The sequence below is a fragment of the Elephantulus edwardii genome, unplaced genomic scaffold, assembly GCF_000299155.1.
Source record: "Elephantulus edwardii isolate Elephantulus edwardi_28Jun2011 unplaced genomic scaffold, EleEdw1.0 scaffold00052, whole genome shotgun sequence".
NCBI classification, from domain to species: domain Eukaryota; kingdom Metazoa; phylum Chordata; class Mammalia; order Macroscelidea; family Macroscelididae; genus Elephantulus; species Elephantulus edwardii.
Window position 1 is genome coordinate 3247317 of NW_006399802.1, and position 12630 is coordinate 3259946.

General features: G+C 45.9%; 1 protein-coding gene across 1 annotated transcript in view; it reads left to right on the forward strand.

Annotated features, from left to right (window-relative positions):
• LOC102862532 (stimulated by retinoic acid gene 6 protein homolog) overlaps positions 1–11218 on the forward strand; it is a 40986-nt gene extending 29768 nt beyond the window's left edge. The window contains exons 9-18 of the mRNA XM_006886960.1: positions 440–551; positions 1401–1554; positions 2968–3043; positions 4444–4525; positions 5030–5078; positions 5536–5653; positions 6527–6646; positions 9044–9207; positions 10371–10517; positions 11073–11218. Coding sequence (XP_006887022.1) covers positions 440–551; positions 1401–1554; positions 2968–3043; positions 4444–4525; positions 5030–5078; positions 5536–5653; positions 6527–6646; positions 9044–9207; positions 10371–10517; positions 11073–11218 — 1168 coding nt within the window. The remainder of the gene's footprint in view (positions 1–439; positions 552–1400; positions 1555–2967; positions 3044–4443; positions 4526–5029; positions 5079–5535; positions 5654–6526; positions 6647–9043; positions 9208–10370; positions 10518–11072) is intronic.
• Positions 11219–12630: the final 1412 nt, after the last annotated feature.

Consider the following 12630-nt stretch of genomic DNA (forward strand, 5'->3'; position numbering starts at 1 on the left):
CTCCAGCACCATAGCTCTCCTATAATCCCTAGTTATTGTCCAGCTTTCTGTTGCAAAGCAAGTAATTGCAAAGACTATGGCCTGAATCAGACACACCTTAGTCTTCAGACTGACACCATTGCTCTTCAGTACTTTGAAGAGTTCTCTGACAGCAGACTTTCCCTAATGCAATTGTCTTTTAATTATACCCTGTGTAGAGAAGGGAAATATCTTATCTAAGGTAACGTGATGAATCAATGGAAAAGCCAGCACTTTTTAAAGGATAAGATTTATCTCCATATAGAAATGCCAAATTAATAATGGCACAAACAAGGGGAAAATAATTCTTTTCTTTCAAATATACACAATGTCTGGGGACAAAAAGTGTGTTATTTAGAGATAAATTTCACATTTGTTGACCTACTAGAACTTTTTTTCCTTGGTGTCTGTTCATTTACAGAGAGAGAAAAAAGTCTTGGTTCCAAACCAGGATATATGAATGGGATCCCTACTTTCAATTCCCAAGCAGAATGATTGGAACCACTGTGTTAGCTTTTGTTTGTCTATACCTCGTAAGTAACCCTGAGAAAATCTTCTTTTTCATATGTGGAATGTGGTAGAGGCTTGTGGAAGCTTGAGTGCAAGCAGCATGTTCCTAAAAAACTGGGTCAAATTGGATTTCTGTCTATATAAAAGATAGAACCCTTTGACCCCAACATCTTGATTTCAAGGACACTTTGGCTGCCAAAATAAATATTACTAGCAAAAAAGAATTCCCCCTGTAGGATTCAGCTAAACCCTTGCCTGGGAGACGCTCATAATCTAAGAAAATGAGGCAAGGCATTTTGAGGAACCTGCCATTTAAAGAGAGAAAATAGAGAAGGCAGAAATGCTCTGTAAATTCAGTGAATTATTTTTAATTGAAAAGCTAACAGAACTTGAGGTCCACTTTCAGAGATAAAAAAGCTTTAGTTGGTGGAGAAAGATGGCAGCAGGAGCTATAGAAGGCACGGTGGCATGATGGACAGGCAAGTGTCAGATGGTTACAGGCAGCAATTTGACTGTTAGTCAAGATGTGTGATATGGAGCAATGGGAGATAAGGGCTGGAATCGTTCTCAAAGCCATCCTTTACTCAAAGTTAGTCATTCATTTCCCTCTGGTTATTAAAGTTTGAAGAGTTCCCTGAGATTTTGTAAGGCCTGTTCTTGTTTGAGGTGAGGTTAAAAAACAGAGTGTTGGGGTGACTCTTATCTCTCAAAACTCATCCTCTAGCTCAGAATAACTAATGTCCAGAATCAGCCTCAGAAAAGTTTTAAATGCTTGGGAAAGACTGACTTCTGAACCTGTGAGAGATCTGCATGTTGTTCACACATCAAGCTGGACCCAGGTGGCACTTGAAACCTTTGCTTTGTGTCCCCAGTTCATTGTCATTGAGTTCTGCGTGTTTGTGTATGTGAGGGATGAACTGGATGTATTTGAAGGCTATCTGGAGAACTATGTCACTTCCATGAATGATACAGGACCTCTGACTCCAATCATTCTTAACGTGAAAGAGTTCATCAGTGTGGCCAAAGGTAAAACTCTCAATACTGGTTATTGGATTTTTTAATTATTAAGTTAAAAGAGTACATTATATATTATACCTACAAGTCTTTTAACAGATATATGATCTATGAATGTTTTCTTCCATTCTTTAGGTTGTTTCTCTATTAGTTTATGCCTTATTTCACTTCTTTCCACAATATTTGTAGTTTTCAGTGTATTAGTATTGTACTTTCTTCATTAAATTTATTCCTAATTATTTTAAAAATTTTTCTATTGTGGTAAAATATATATAGAAAACACAGCTACTTTAACCATTTGTAAGCATACCATTTAGTGATACTAATTGTATTAGCCGTATTGTACAACAATGACTATTATCCATTTCCAAACATTTGTATCATCCAAAACAGAAACTCCGTTCCTGTTAAACAATAACTCTCCATTTCTCCCTCCGCCAGTTCCTGTTGTTGTTGGGAGCCCTTGAGTTGAGTCTGACTCATAGGGGCTCTATGAACAACAGATCTGAACTCTGACCTTTCTGTGCCGTCCTCATCATCTCTGTCATGGTTGAGTCCATTGCTCGGTCACTGTGTTAGTCCATCTTCTTGAGGGTCTTCCTCTCTTTCACTGACCCTCCACCTTTTTAAGCATGATGTCCTCCTCCAAGGAATAGCCTATCCTAGCAACATGCCCAAAGTACATGAGACAAAGCTTTGTGATCATTGCGTCTAAGGAGCTGTCTTCCTGGACTTCCTCCGAGACATAAGTTTGTTCTTTTGGCTGACTATGGGATAGTCAGTAATACTCTCTCATACGACATCTCAAAGGCATCAATTCTTCCTCTGTCATAACCACTCATAATTTATGTCTCTATGTACTTATCTATCCTATGTAATTCACTTAAGTGAGAGATCTTATAACATTTGTTATTTCTTTGTTTTTAAGATTCATCCATGTTGGAGCAAGTATCAGAACTTCACATTTCTTTATGGGCAAAGAATATTTGAGTGTGTGCATATCCCATTTTTTTAATCTATTGATGGAAACTTGGATTATTTCCATCTTTTGCTATTGAATAATGCTGCAGTAAACATTAGTGATCAAGTATCTGTTTAAGTCAGCTGTCAGATCTTTTGGGTGTACACTTAGGAGTGTGATTGATGGGTTATACAGGAATTCTTTGTTGAACTTTCCAAGGGCCTATCAAGCCATTTTCCATAGTAGCTCCGCCTGTTACTTTTTCTTTTCAGTTGTTGTATTTTTCAGTCCCAGCAATTCTGTCTCATTTCTTTTTCACAATGTTTATCTTTTCATTAATTTTCTATGTTTATCATATCTAGACAGTATCTATTCTGGCTAGATCTTTCTGATGTGAGAAGTTTTTGAAAAGCAATTCCTCCACCTATGTTCTAAGGCCTGTCCTATCACATCTTCTATTTCAGGGGTCTGGGTGGTGACGATTTTGCCTGCTTGCCTCACTTGTGTGAACTATCTATTCCACATTTTGGTCTGTTACAGGTAAGAGGGCTCTAAGAGCCTTTGATCTGTCACCAGTGTTTACCGGGCTTTAATAAAAATTCCTGAATGGTGTACCATATGGGTCAGGAAATCTATGCATGGACCGGGGATAACCACATTTACTGATAGAAAGAAAGGGAGGTGGAGAAAGACCTGCTTAACTGAGCTCATACTATGAGGTATCCAGGTATTGTGCTTAGAATCTTCTTTTTCTTTTGATTATAACCTTGAGGGATAAGTATTGTCATCTCCATATTTGCAGCTGAGGAATTAGACACTCAACACAGTGATACCGCTTTCTCCAGCAATCAACAGCATAGCAAGTCTTTCTGATCCTAGAGACCTTGTTATTTTCAGAGCCCTTCAGGCCTCTCTATGTGGTGTCAAGATCTGCCATTACATGCTTTGGTCATGATGAAAGAAAACAAATTAGAAAAATGCTGGAGATAAAATATAATCAATAAAAGCAGGTGTGAATGTGAATAGAGGCTATTCATATAATGCTGCAAACAAAACACTTACATGTAGGGCCAAGGACTGAACTAGAACTTGGGAAAGGGGAGCAGCTGAATTGTTGGGGTGGTGAGATTATAAGGATTTGTTGCCCTTTTTTCATTTCTCTTATACTGATGTGAAAGAGCCCTCGTGGTATAGTGGTTAAGTACTTGGCTATTAACTGAAAGATTCACTGTTCAATTCCATCCAGGGGTTCGGTGAGAGAAAGACCCAGTGATTGGCTCCCATAAAGACTACAGGCTATGAGACGCTATGAGACAGTTCTATTTGTCACATGAGATCTCTATGAAGAAAACATTGATTTGGTGGCACCCAGCAACAGCAACAATGCCGTGTGTTGGCTATGCTATCAGTAAAATGGATTTTCTGGTTTTAAATATTATTACGTACGATCACATATTCACTGTAGGGAAAGAGAAATAAGAGGACAAAGTAAATGAAGGCCCCACATCATCGTATCTACAGATTCAATCACCATCACCACTTTCCCACTCATTGCTGTAAGGTCAGAACCAACAGCCGAGCCTGCAGTGGGTTTCCTAGGCTGTAAATCGTAGAGGGCTGACTGCCCATCTTTCTCCCAAAGTCCAGCTGGTGGATTTAAGCCACCAAGAGGTGTGGCCTTTGGATTATCCATGCACCTCCCTTAGACTAGACCACCAGAGCTTCCCATCACCACTTCAGTACTGAGGTGACTTGGCTAAGGTTCGTCAGGGAAATCCGAAGTCTCCAGTGGTCACCAGCTGTAGTCACACAGGCCACATGAGCTGCCTGCTGTCACCCCCACCACACACACAGACGCTTCTCTTGCAATTTGTTGACCTCTGATCGTGCCTAAGTTGCTGTTGTTCCTTACATGACCTCGTTTTCCATCTTTTCTCTAGAAAGCATATAAAGAGGCTATGGTCAGGAAATAAGAACTTTCTTCCCTTGAAGTTCCACAATCCTTCTTCCTCGGAGAGTGTGGTGAGTCTGCAAAGGCCTTGATCTACTCTGCGGAAGCAGCCACCCCTGCTCTCCTGCACCTGGTGAGGGCAGTGCTGAGGGCAGAGCGCCAGGCTGGGCGTCCAGACTCCACACTGCCAGTCCCGTCCGCTATGCACGTTCCAGGGCAGGCCCCATTCTCCATTCCACCCCTGCTTTCTGATTCTGTTAAATGCAGACGGTCCCCACACCTGCTTCCCTGGGCTGGTAGGTGAGTAAAGGGATGAGCCAGGAACGCTGGGCGTGTGTTAGAGATAAAGGTTTGCTCCTTTCTGAAATCCTTTCTTCTTCTTCCTTTGCTTCACTTTTACTTCCCGTTTTGTTGTGGTGAAAAGACACTTAACAAAGCCTATTCTCAGCACTCCTCCATGTACAGTTCTGTGACATTGGTTCTGCTCTTCAAGTTGTGCACCCGTTCTTACAGCCCTTCTCCAAATCTCACCCCACCACCATTGACGTAACTTATTTTTCCTTTTTCTAACTCAGGTGGCCATAGCAAGGTATTCTGGGTGGCAAATAGCCTATATCCTGTGGGGTAAGTGCCTTTAATGGACACAATCGGTCAGCACACACCCCTGGGCACCTGGCCCTGGGAAGGGAGGGGAGAGGGAGTCAGAGGCACCACTAGTTTCTGACCCTGAGAGGTTTTCAGTACAGAGGGAGAAACACACTCAAAGAGATCATCATCCACTTGTCTGCAGCCCTTGGAGCCCCTATTGCTAAGGGCAGGGGTGACCTAGAGGAGGAAGGGCAGAGTCCAGGTGTTTGCTGGAGGAGTTGATGTTAAAACAAAACCTGGCAGGGTGAGCAGTTGATCAGAGAAGAAAGGGGCATCACGCCAGGCAGAAGAAATGCCATAAGGGAAGATGCCAGGACAGGTAGGCTAATGCATGGGATTATAGGGAGAGGTAGAAGTTAGTGTGCAGGGGACTCTTTACAGGGCCGGATCATGGACAGAGAGCCCGGAGTGACCACCACCCCTCTGCCCACAGGCTACCTCGTCATCCACGTGGTGCAGAGCCTGTGTGGCATGGTGATCATGTACAGCCTGGTGCTGCCCATCATCCACAAGCGGGGCCTGGAGATGCTGCGAGGCATGGGCATCGGCATGTAAGTGCTGTCAGCTCCCTGTCCTCCTCACTCTCCAGAGAGTGCCCCTTCCCTGCTGGGCTCTCCCCAACCATGGGCTCCAACCAACAATGCCCCATCTCTGCCACTCACTGGGCAGGGAAGCTTCCAACTTATACAATGATTGCTCTCCCATCACTTCCCAGAGTCCTCACAGCTGTGCTGAGAGGAGGCAGTGTGCTTTACAGCTGGGAAAAGTGAGGTGAAGTGAGAGACAGGACAGCGTGGCACAAGGAGCCCAGGAGACTGAGCTCTGGCTTGGGAACGATAACGAGTTTGCTTCCCTTCTCTGCGCCATGGGTTACTCATGGGAAAGATAATGTGAACGCTGGTGCCATCAAGCATTTGCCACGCACCAACTTCTAAACAAGAGTGGTGCTTGCTTATATTGGCTTCCACTCACAGGCAAGGAAACAGGCACAGAGCAGGTAAGCAATTTGTCTCAGGAAGGAAAAGAACCAGGATGTGGAGACAGATAATCAGCTGGAATCTTCTCAGGCACTTTCAAAAATCCCATTTCTTTTATTGATTTTCAACCATTAAACCACTTATGCAGCTTATACTACTCCCCAAAGAGGACATCAACTAAATCCTGGAACCATGGTCTGTGAGCTCATACTAGAGACCTGACCACGAGGCCTTGGGAAAGTTACCTCTTCATGAGCTCAGCTTTCTCATCTGTACAATGGGCATGTGAACATGCTTTGAAGGTACAAAGCATAGAACCTGTGTTGGTGTGGGGGGTGGGTAGCTCTTTTCTCTGTCACTGGGGAATCCAAAAAGGGCCCAGAGAGAATGAGAATGGCTGTCTGAGGACAATGGGCGCGTTCAGGACTGTCCTACCCTGTGTTTCAGCCTCACCCTATCCATTGTCGTGGGTCTCATGCTCCTGCAAATGTGGATCGCTGCCAGCTTCTTCCTGCAGCCAAAGATGGGCACAGCTGACCTGCAGAAGCCCTTGGCTCTCAACAACAGGTGAGGGGAACGGTGGGCCTGGGGAGCTGCAGGGTTTCCACCTGGCGCTCTCTGGTCCCGCCCCCTCACTTTCTGCAGGTTCTCAGACTGGTTCTCTGGGTGGGGGCGTGGTGCAGTGGGTCAGCAAGCCAGGTCTGGTGCCTTACTTCCTGGGCCTCCCAGCTACTGGCTGTGTGACCTAGGATGCCCTTTCTAAGCCTCTGTGAATTTATTTCGCCAGTCTACAAATAACTGTGCATCCATTAAAGAAGTACTGTGAGAAGGGCAAGTATTAAATGTGTGATTAGAACAATAGGTCTGGCACCTGGACATCCTTCTAATTAACTCATCCAAAGTCATTCACTCATTGGAGAAACAACCTGGACACTGAGGGGAAGGGGGAAGTGAGAATTTCAACATCCTGCCTTTGAGAGACTCAGGTGGAAAAGACGGACACATAAACAAACTTAGGACCTAGAGAGTGCCAACTGACTGCAGTAGATTTATGAATAATGAAAGGGGAGAGGCTAAGATGGCAGAGAAGAGGCAAACAACAACAACAACAACAACAAACCCCAAACTGCAAAACCCAAACCTACTGTTGCCATTTCTGACTCCTGGTGGCCCTGAATGTTTGAGCAGGACTACTCCACAGGGTTGTCTTGGCTGTAATTTTTTATGGAAGTAGGTTGCCAGGACTTATCTACACGGTGGTGGTGGTGGTTGTTATATGCCGTCGAGTCACTTGCGACTCATAGCGACCCTATGTACTACAGCCCTAAACTCTGCTCTGTCCTGTGCCAATCGCACCATCTCCGATACACCTATCCCGATTACCCCAATCACTGAATCAATCCACCTCATAGGGGTCCTTCCCCTTCTACGCTGTCCCTCCACCCTACCAAGCATGATGTCCCTCTCCAAGGACCTGTCCCTCCTTGCAACATATCCAGAGTATGTTAGATGGAGCCTCAGAATCCTTGCCTCCAAGGAGCCACCTGGTGTAACCCTTTCCAGGATGAATCTGTTTGTTTTCCTAGCAGTCCAATACCCTCAATACTCTCCAGCACCACAGCTCAAAGGCATCAATTCTCCTTCTATCCTCCTTAGTCATTGTCCAACTCTCTGATGCATAACAAGTGATAGCAAAGACCATGGCCTCTATCAGACACACCTGTCTCCAAAGAGACACCATTGCTCTTCAGTACTTTGGAGAGGTCCCTAACAGCAGACTTTCCCATGGCACTACATCTTCTAATTTCCTGGCTGCTGGTGCCGAGAGTGTTGACTGTGGAGCCAAGCAAACTGAAGCTGCAAACAGTCTCAATCTCTTCATCATCCATCCTGATGCTGCCAATTGGCCCAGTGGTGAGAATCTTTGTCTTCTTGACATTGAGCCTCAATCCATATTGGAGGCTGCAGTCCTTGACCCTCTGCAGCAAGCGCTTCAGGTCCTCCTCAGTTTTAGCAAGCAGGGTTGTATCATCTGCATATCGCAGATTGTTGATAGATCTTCCATCAATCTTGACCCCACATTTCTCCTCATAGAGCCCAGCCTCCCGGATACTCTGTTCTGCATACAGGTTGAAAAAGTTTGGAGACAGCACATCCCTGGCGTACGCTCTTCCCAACTTTGAACCATGCAGGGTTTCCTTGCTCTGTTCTGACGACTGCCTCCTGGTCCAAGTATAGGTTTCGCATTCTTCTCAGAGTCAGCCACAGTTTGTTATAAATTGTGCCGCCTTTTAGTAGAAGACATTGCAGAGGGAACACTGAAGGTGAGGGCGGTAGTTGGAGTAGACTTTCTGCAGGTAGAGCTGAGGAGACTTGTTGGCAGCTGCAACTATGGGATGGAGATAGGAAAGAGCAAGAGGATGGGCTGTCTCAGAAAAGCGAGGAATCCAATACGGTGCCATGCAGTGACTGAGGGCCTGGGAGAGAGACAGACAGGGTGGCAAGACCAGAAGGACCCTGATCAGAGAGGGCCTGCAAAGTCAAGATGAGAACTTTGGACTTTAACCCATACCCAATGGGGAGCCATGCAATCAGGCAGTGTTTTGGGAAGTTTTTGTTGAGAGATGATGGAACAGTCCTGACTACAGACAGGTTACTGTTGAAATAGACAGCAGGAAGGCCCTGGCCTCTGTTATAACCATAGAAGATTTTCTATACCAGAAAGCCCAAACACCCCAACACCACATGATACAATTAGTCTCCACTTACATTTGTCCTGCACTCTACTCAGTGCCTGTCCACCATGTCAGAGCCAGCCTCCCGTCAGTGCCTTGGGGCCAGTGCTCACTTACTATACCAGGTCACGGAGCTAGGAGACAGGCTGTGTCACTGAGGTCTGCCTGCCTGCCTGGCCACTCGGTCTTACTGAAAGGACACTGCCCTTGAGCCCGCTTCCGTTTGCAGGAAAGCATTCCACAACTTCAACTACTTCCTGTTCTTCTACAATGTGCTGCTGGGCTTGGGCGCGTGCCTCTCCAGGCTGTTCATCAGCTGCATCCTGGGCACCTGGCTGATCGCTCGCATCGACAGAACCATCATGCAGAATGGCTACGAGAGAGCAGACTTGGGTAGGTGACTCTCCTGGCGGCCCTGCCACTGGTGAAGGCTGTTCTTGCCGACTGTGTGGAAGCTGCCTGGAGGTGGGGGGTATCCCGAGTTCATATTCTTCCCTTATGCTCTGAGCACATCTTCCAGTCAAGACCATCTAGCTGAGTCGTGGAAACATGTGCAGCTTAGGGCTTGAACAGGCTTGTAAGGTTCTCTACAGTGAAATCCTCCACGTTTGACAGACCTTTGAGCCCTAACCTCAAGACAGTGAGAGTAGTCAAATGTCCAAACTGTTGGGCTTCAGTAGATGACTAAAATCCAGAAATCAAACCAGTTTGCTGTCAATTTTGATTCCTGACAATTAGATATATGTCAGAGTCGCGTCAAACGATCAACCTTCAGTTAATAGCTGAGCACTTAACTATTGGAGTCTCCCAGGGACTCCACATTATGAATGAAGAGGAAGATAGTCAACAAGATAGACTGACATACTGGCTTCCACTCTGTACACACACACACACACACACACACACACACACACACACATGCGTGCATGCGTGCACTTAGGCTGTTGAGTAGGAATGGACCTATAGCTGATCCTCCAGTTGGTTTTCAGGGGCTGTAAACCTCAGAGCAGCTGGTGGATTCAAACCACCTGCTGTTGGGTTGGTAGCATAATTCTTAACCCACTAGCTACCAGAGCTCCCTAAAATTATGAATACGCTACTTCAAAATGTTTATGTAGAGACAAAGAAAGAAGGCATTTCAGAATTACTAACATCATTAGTTAGAAATTTAGTTAAGAAGATTCTAGGATCTAGGTCATTTCAAGAAAGCAGAGAGTAGTTTTGCGCTTCTTTTTTTTTTTTTGTAGCCCTTGTCCATTCATTCATTCATTTGTCCAATATACACACTCAGTGCCTTCTCTCTGAGAAGACCACAGCGGTCCTAGGCCTTCTAAGCATCATGTTCCCATAAAACAGAAGAGAAGAATTGGAGCATAACCTTTCAAAATATTTCCAACTTTTAATTACCTCAATCTCAAAGTTTCTCAGGAAAGATGTAGGCACTATTTGACCACAGAATGACTGCAATACGTCATAGAAGGCGTGCCTAGGGCCCTCTTGGGGTATTTGACCAGGGGCGGATCATTACCTGGCCTGAGGTCTCTTCTGGCTTCCAGGGTTCAGCACATGGATTGGCATGCTCTTTGTGGACCATTATCACACCAACCCTGTGCTCGTCAGTTTTTGTCACATCCTGATAACAGGCCACAGGGAGAGGAAGCTGCAGCATGCCATCCGATACTGGTACCTGAACCAGTCACCAGGTAACATGGACAGCAGGAAATCATCTGTGACTCCTAGCTACCCCCTTCCCTGCCCTTGTTCCCCCTTAGCCCCCCCCCACATATGCGAGGAGCTCAGAACACTTAGCTCCCCATCAGCTGGTGGGGGCCCCCCTCAAGCCTGTGCCCTTGTTCTGCTAGATAAGCTTTAACCTAGTCCCTGGATCTGAACTTAGTTCCATTATCTGAGTCTTCTATTTCCCATGTACCTGGAGTCCCAATCTGTAAGCAAGGCGCACCCTCCAGATATGGCACTTGTGTGTTTGTTTTGCTTTGTTTCTTACCACAACTCCTGCCTCCTCAAGACTCTATAGTGTGTACCTATGTCCCTCCCGCACCATTACTCTGCTCTGCTTTCTGCTGGGAAACCACCCTTGAGTCTTACATTGACCTTGACTGCCTTTGTTACTGCAGAATCACAGCTCTGTAGGCCACCTCACATCCCAATGTGGCCCTCCCCATGTCACTAAAAGTCCCAGTTCAGCTCCTGCCATGCTCTTCCAGCATTCTCCACCACAATCTTTGCACACCCACTAGGTCCCCGAGTCTCGGCGCGGTCCAGGACAAGGTGGCTCCTGCTGCAGACTCTGATCAACAATCCCAGCCTCATCACGCTCAGAAAACCGAAAAGGTACAGCTCCCGAGAGTTTACCCAGATTCTGCTGGCATGCTCAGAAGGCTGACCCTGGCCCCAGTGCCTGCTCCAAGGTCAGGCCAGGCCACCTGCCCTGAAGGAAGGCCCAGGTCAACAAGCAGCTATCCCCTGAGGTGAGATGGGATAACACAAGCACATACAGGCGACAGTACTGGCAACCTGTGGACTCGTTCACCAGGGCTCACTGCGGACTCTCAGGACTACTTCACTCCCTTGGCAGAAAAAAAAAAAAAAGACCAAAAACTAAAGAAAAGTTCTGTTGAACAAATCTTACCCAATAACACCTTCTTCCACAGTGGAGGGTGGGAAGCCAGTCTTGGAAGTTATGTCAAGAACCACACGAATTGACTACAAGGGAGATATTATTATTATTTTTTTTTTGTCACAGAAAAAGACAGTAAAGTTTTCGTATCGGGAGAGTCAGACCATGTGTTCCGCTAGAATGAAGTGGACACGCCATCATAGCAAGATCCTCACAGCTTCTTCCTTTCAGGGCATTATGGCTAATGAGAAAAAGAAACCCATTACCCCGGCCACCACAATGTGGTAGGGCATGCAGGCTAGAGGGTGAGGGGTGGATCGGAACGGGCAGGGGTCATGATCATAGTAAGTGAGGGTTGTCTAATGTTGGTGAAGAGTTCTGGTGAACCTCATGGCTGGGAGAGGCAGCAATGGAAGGGAGGGGTTCTAAGAGCAAAGGTGTGGGACTGGATGTGAGCAGGGCAGGTTGCAAGAGGGTGATTTATTTGGAGTGAGGGTCCAGGATGTAAGATTTAACCACTGTAAAAATTGATGCCCTCACCCTTTTCTTCCTGCACCCCGGTGAACTATCCTGGGCGCCGAGGGCCTGACCCCACTCCGGGACCAGTATCCACTCCCACCATGTCACCTTTGCTTTTCCTTCCACCTGCTCTTGCAAATCTCCTCTCCAACGTTCCTTTCTCCCTCAGCCTTGGCCACACACTGCCTTTATCTTTCTCCAAAGAACCCAGAAAGTCTCTAAGAGCAGAGGGAGGAAGGGACAGTGAGGGTCCATGTGAATGATTTTGTCCCAAAGATAGGAAGGATCCATTTATTCAATTAATCAAAAGGCTTTTGTTCTCCCCATCCCCATATTTTTTTCCATAAACTGAATTTTCGTTGTGTCCTCTCTGGTCTGTTTGTGGATTCTCTGTCATCACCCTTGGCCTAGCATATTTACTAGAGTTGTATTTCTTGGTTTTGGTGTTTTTCTTTTAATGAATTTTTTTTTAGTTTGTTTTAGGTGGTCAAAACCTCTCATTGCCCCTCCCTTTTTTTATTTACTTACTTTGTTGCCTACAGCTACTTAATGGGACCCTAGTGTCCTTACGAGTTAAATGGCTGCCTCTCATTTTCTCATAAATAAGTCAGGGCTGCATTCAGAGACATCCTGAACTCAACCCACAGAGTCCTGTCAAC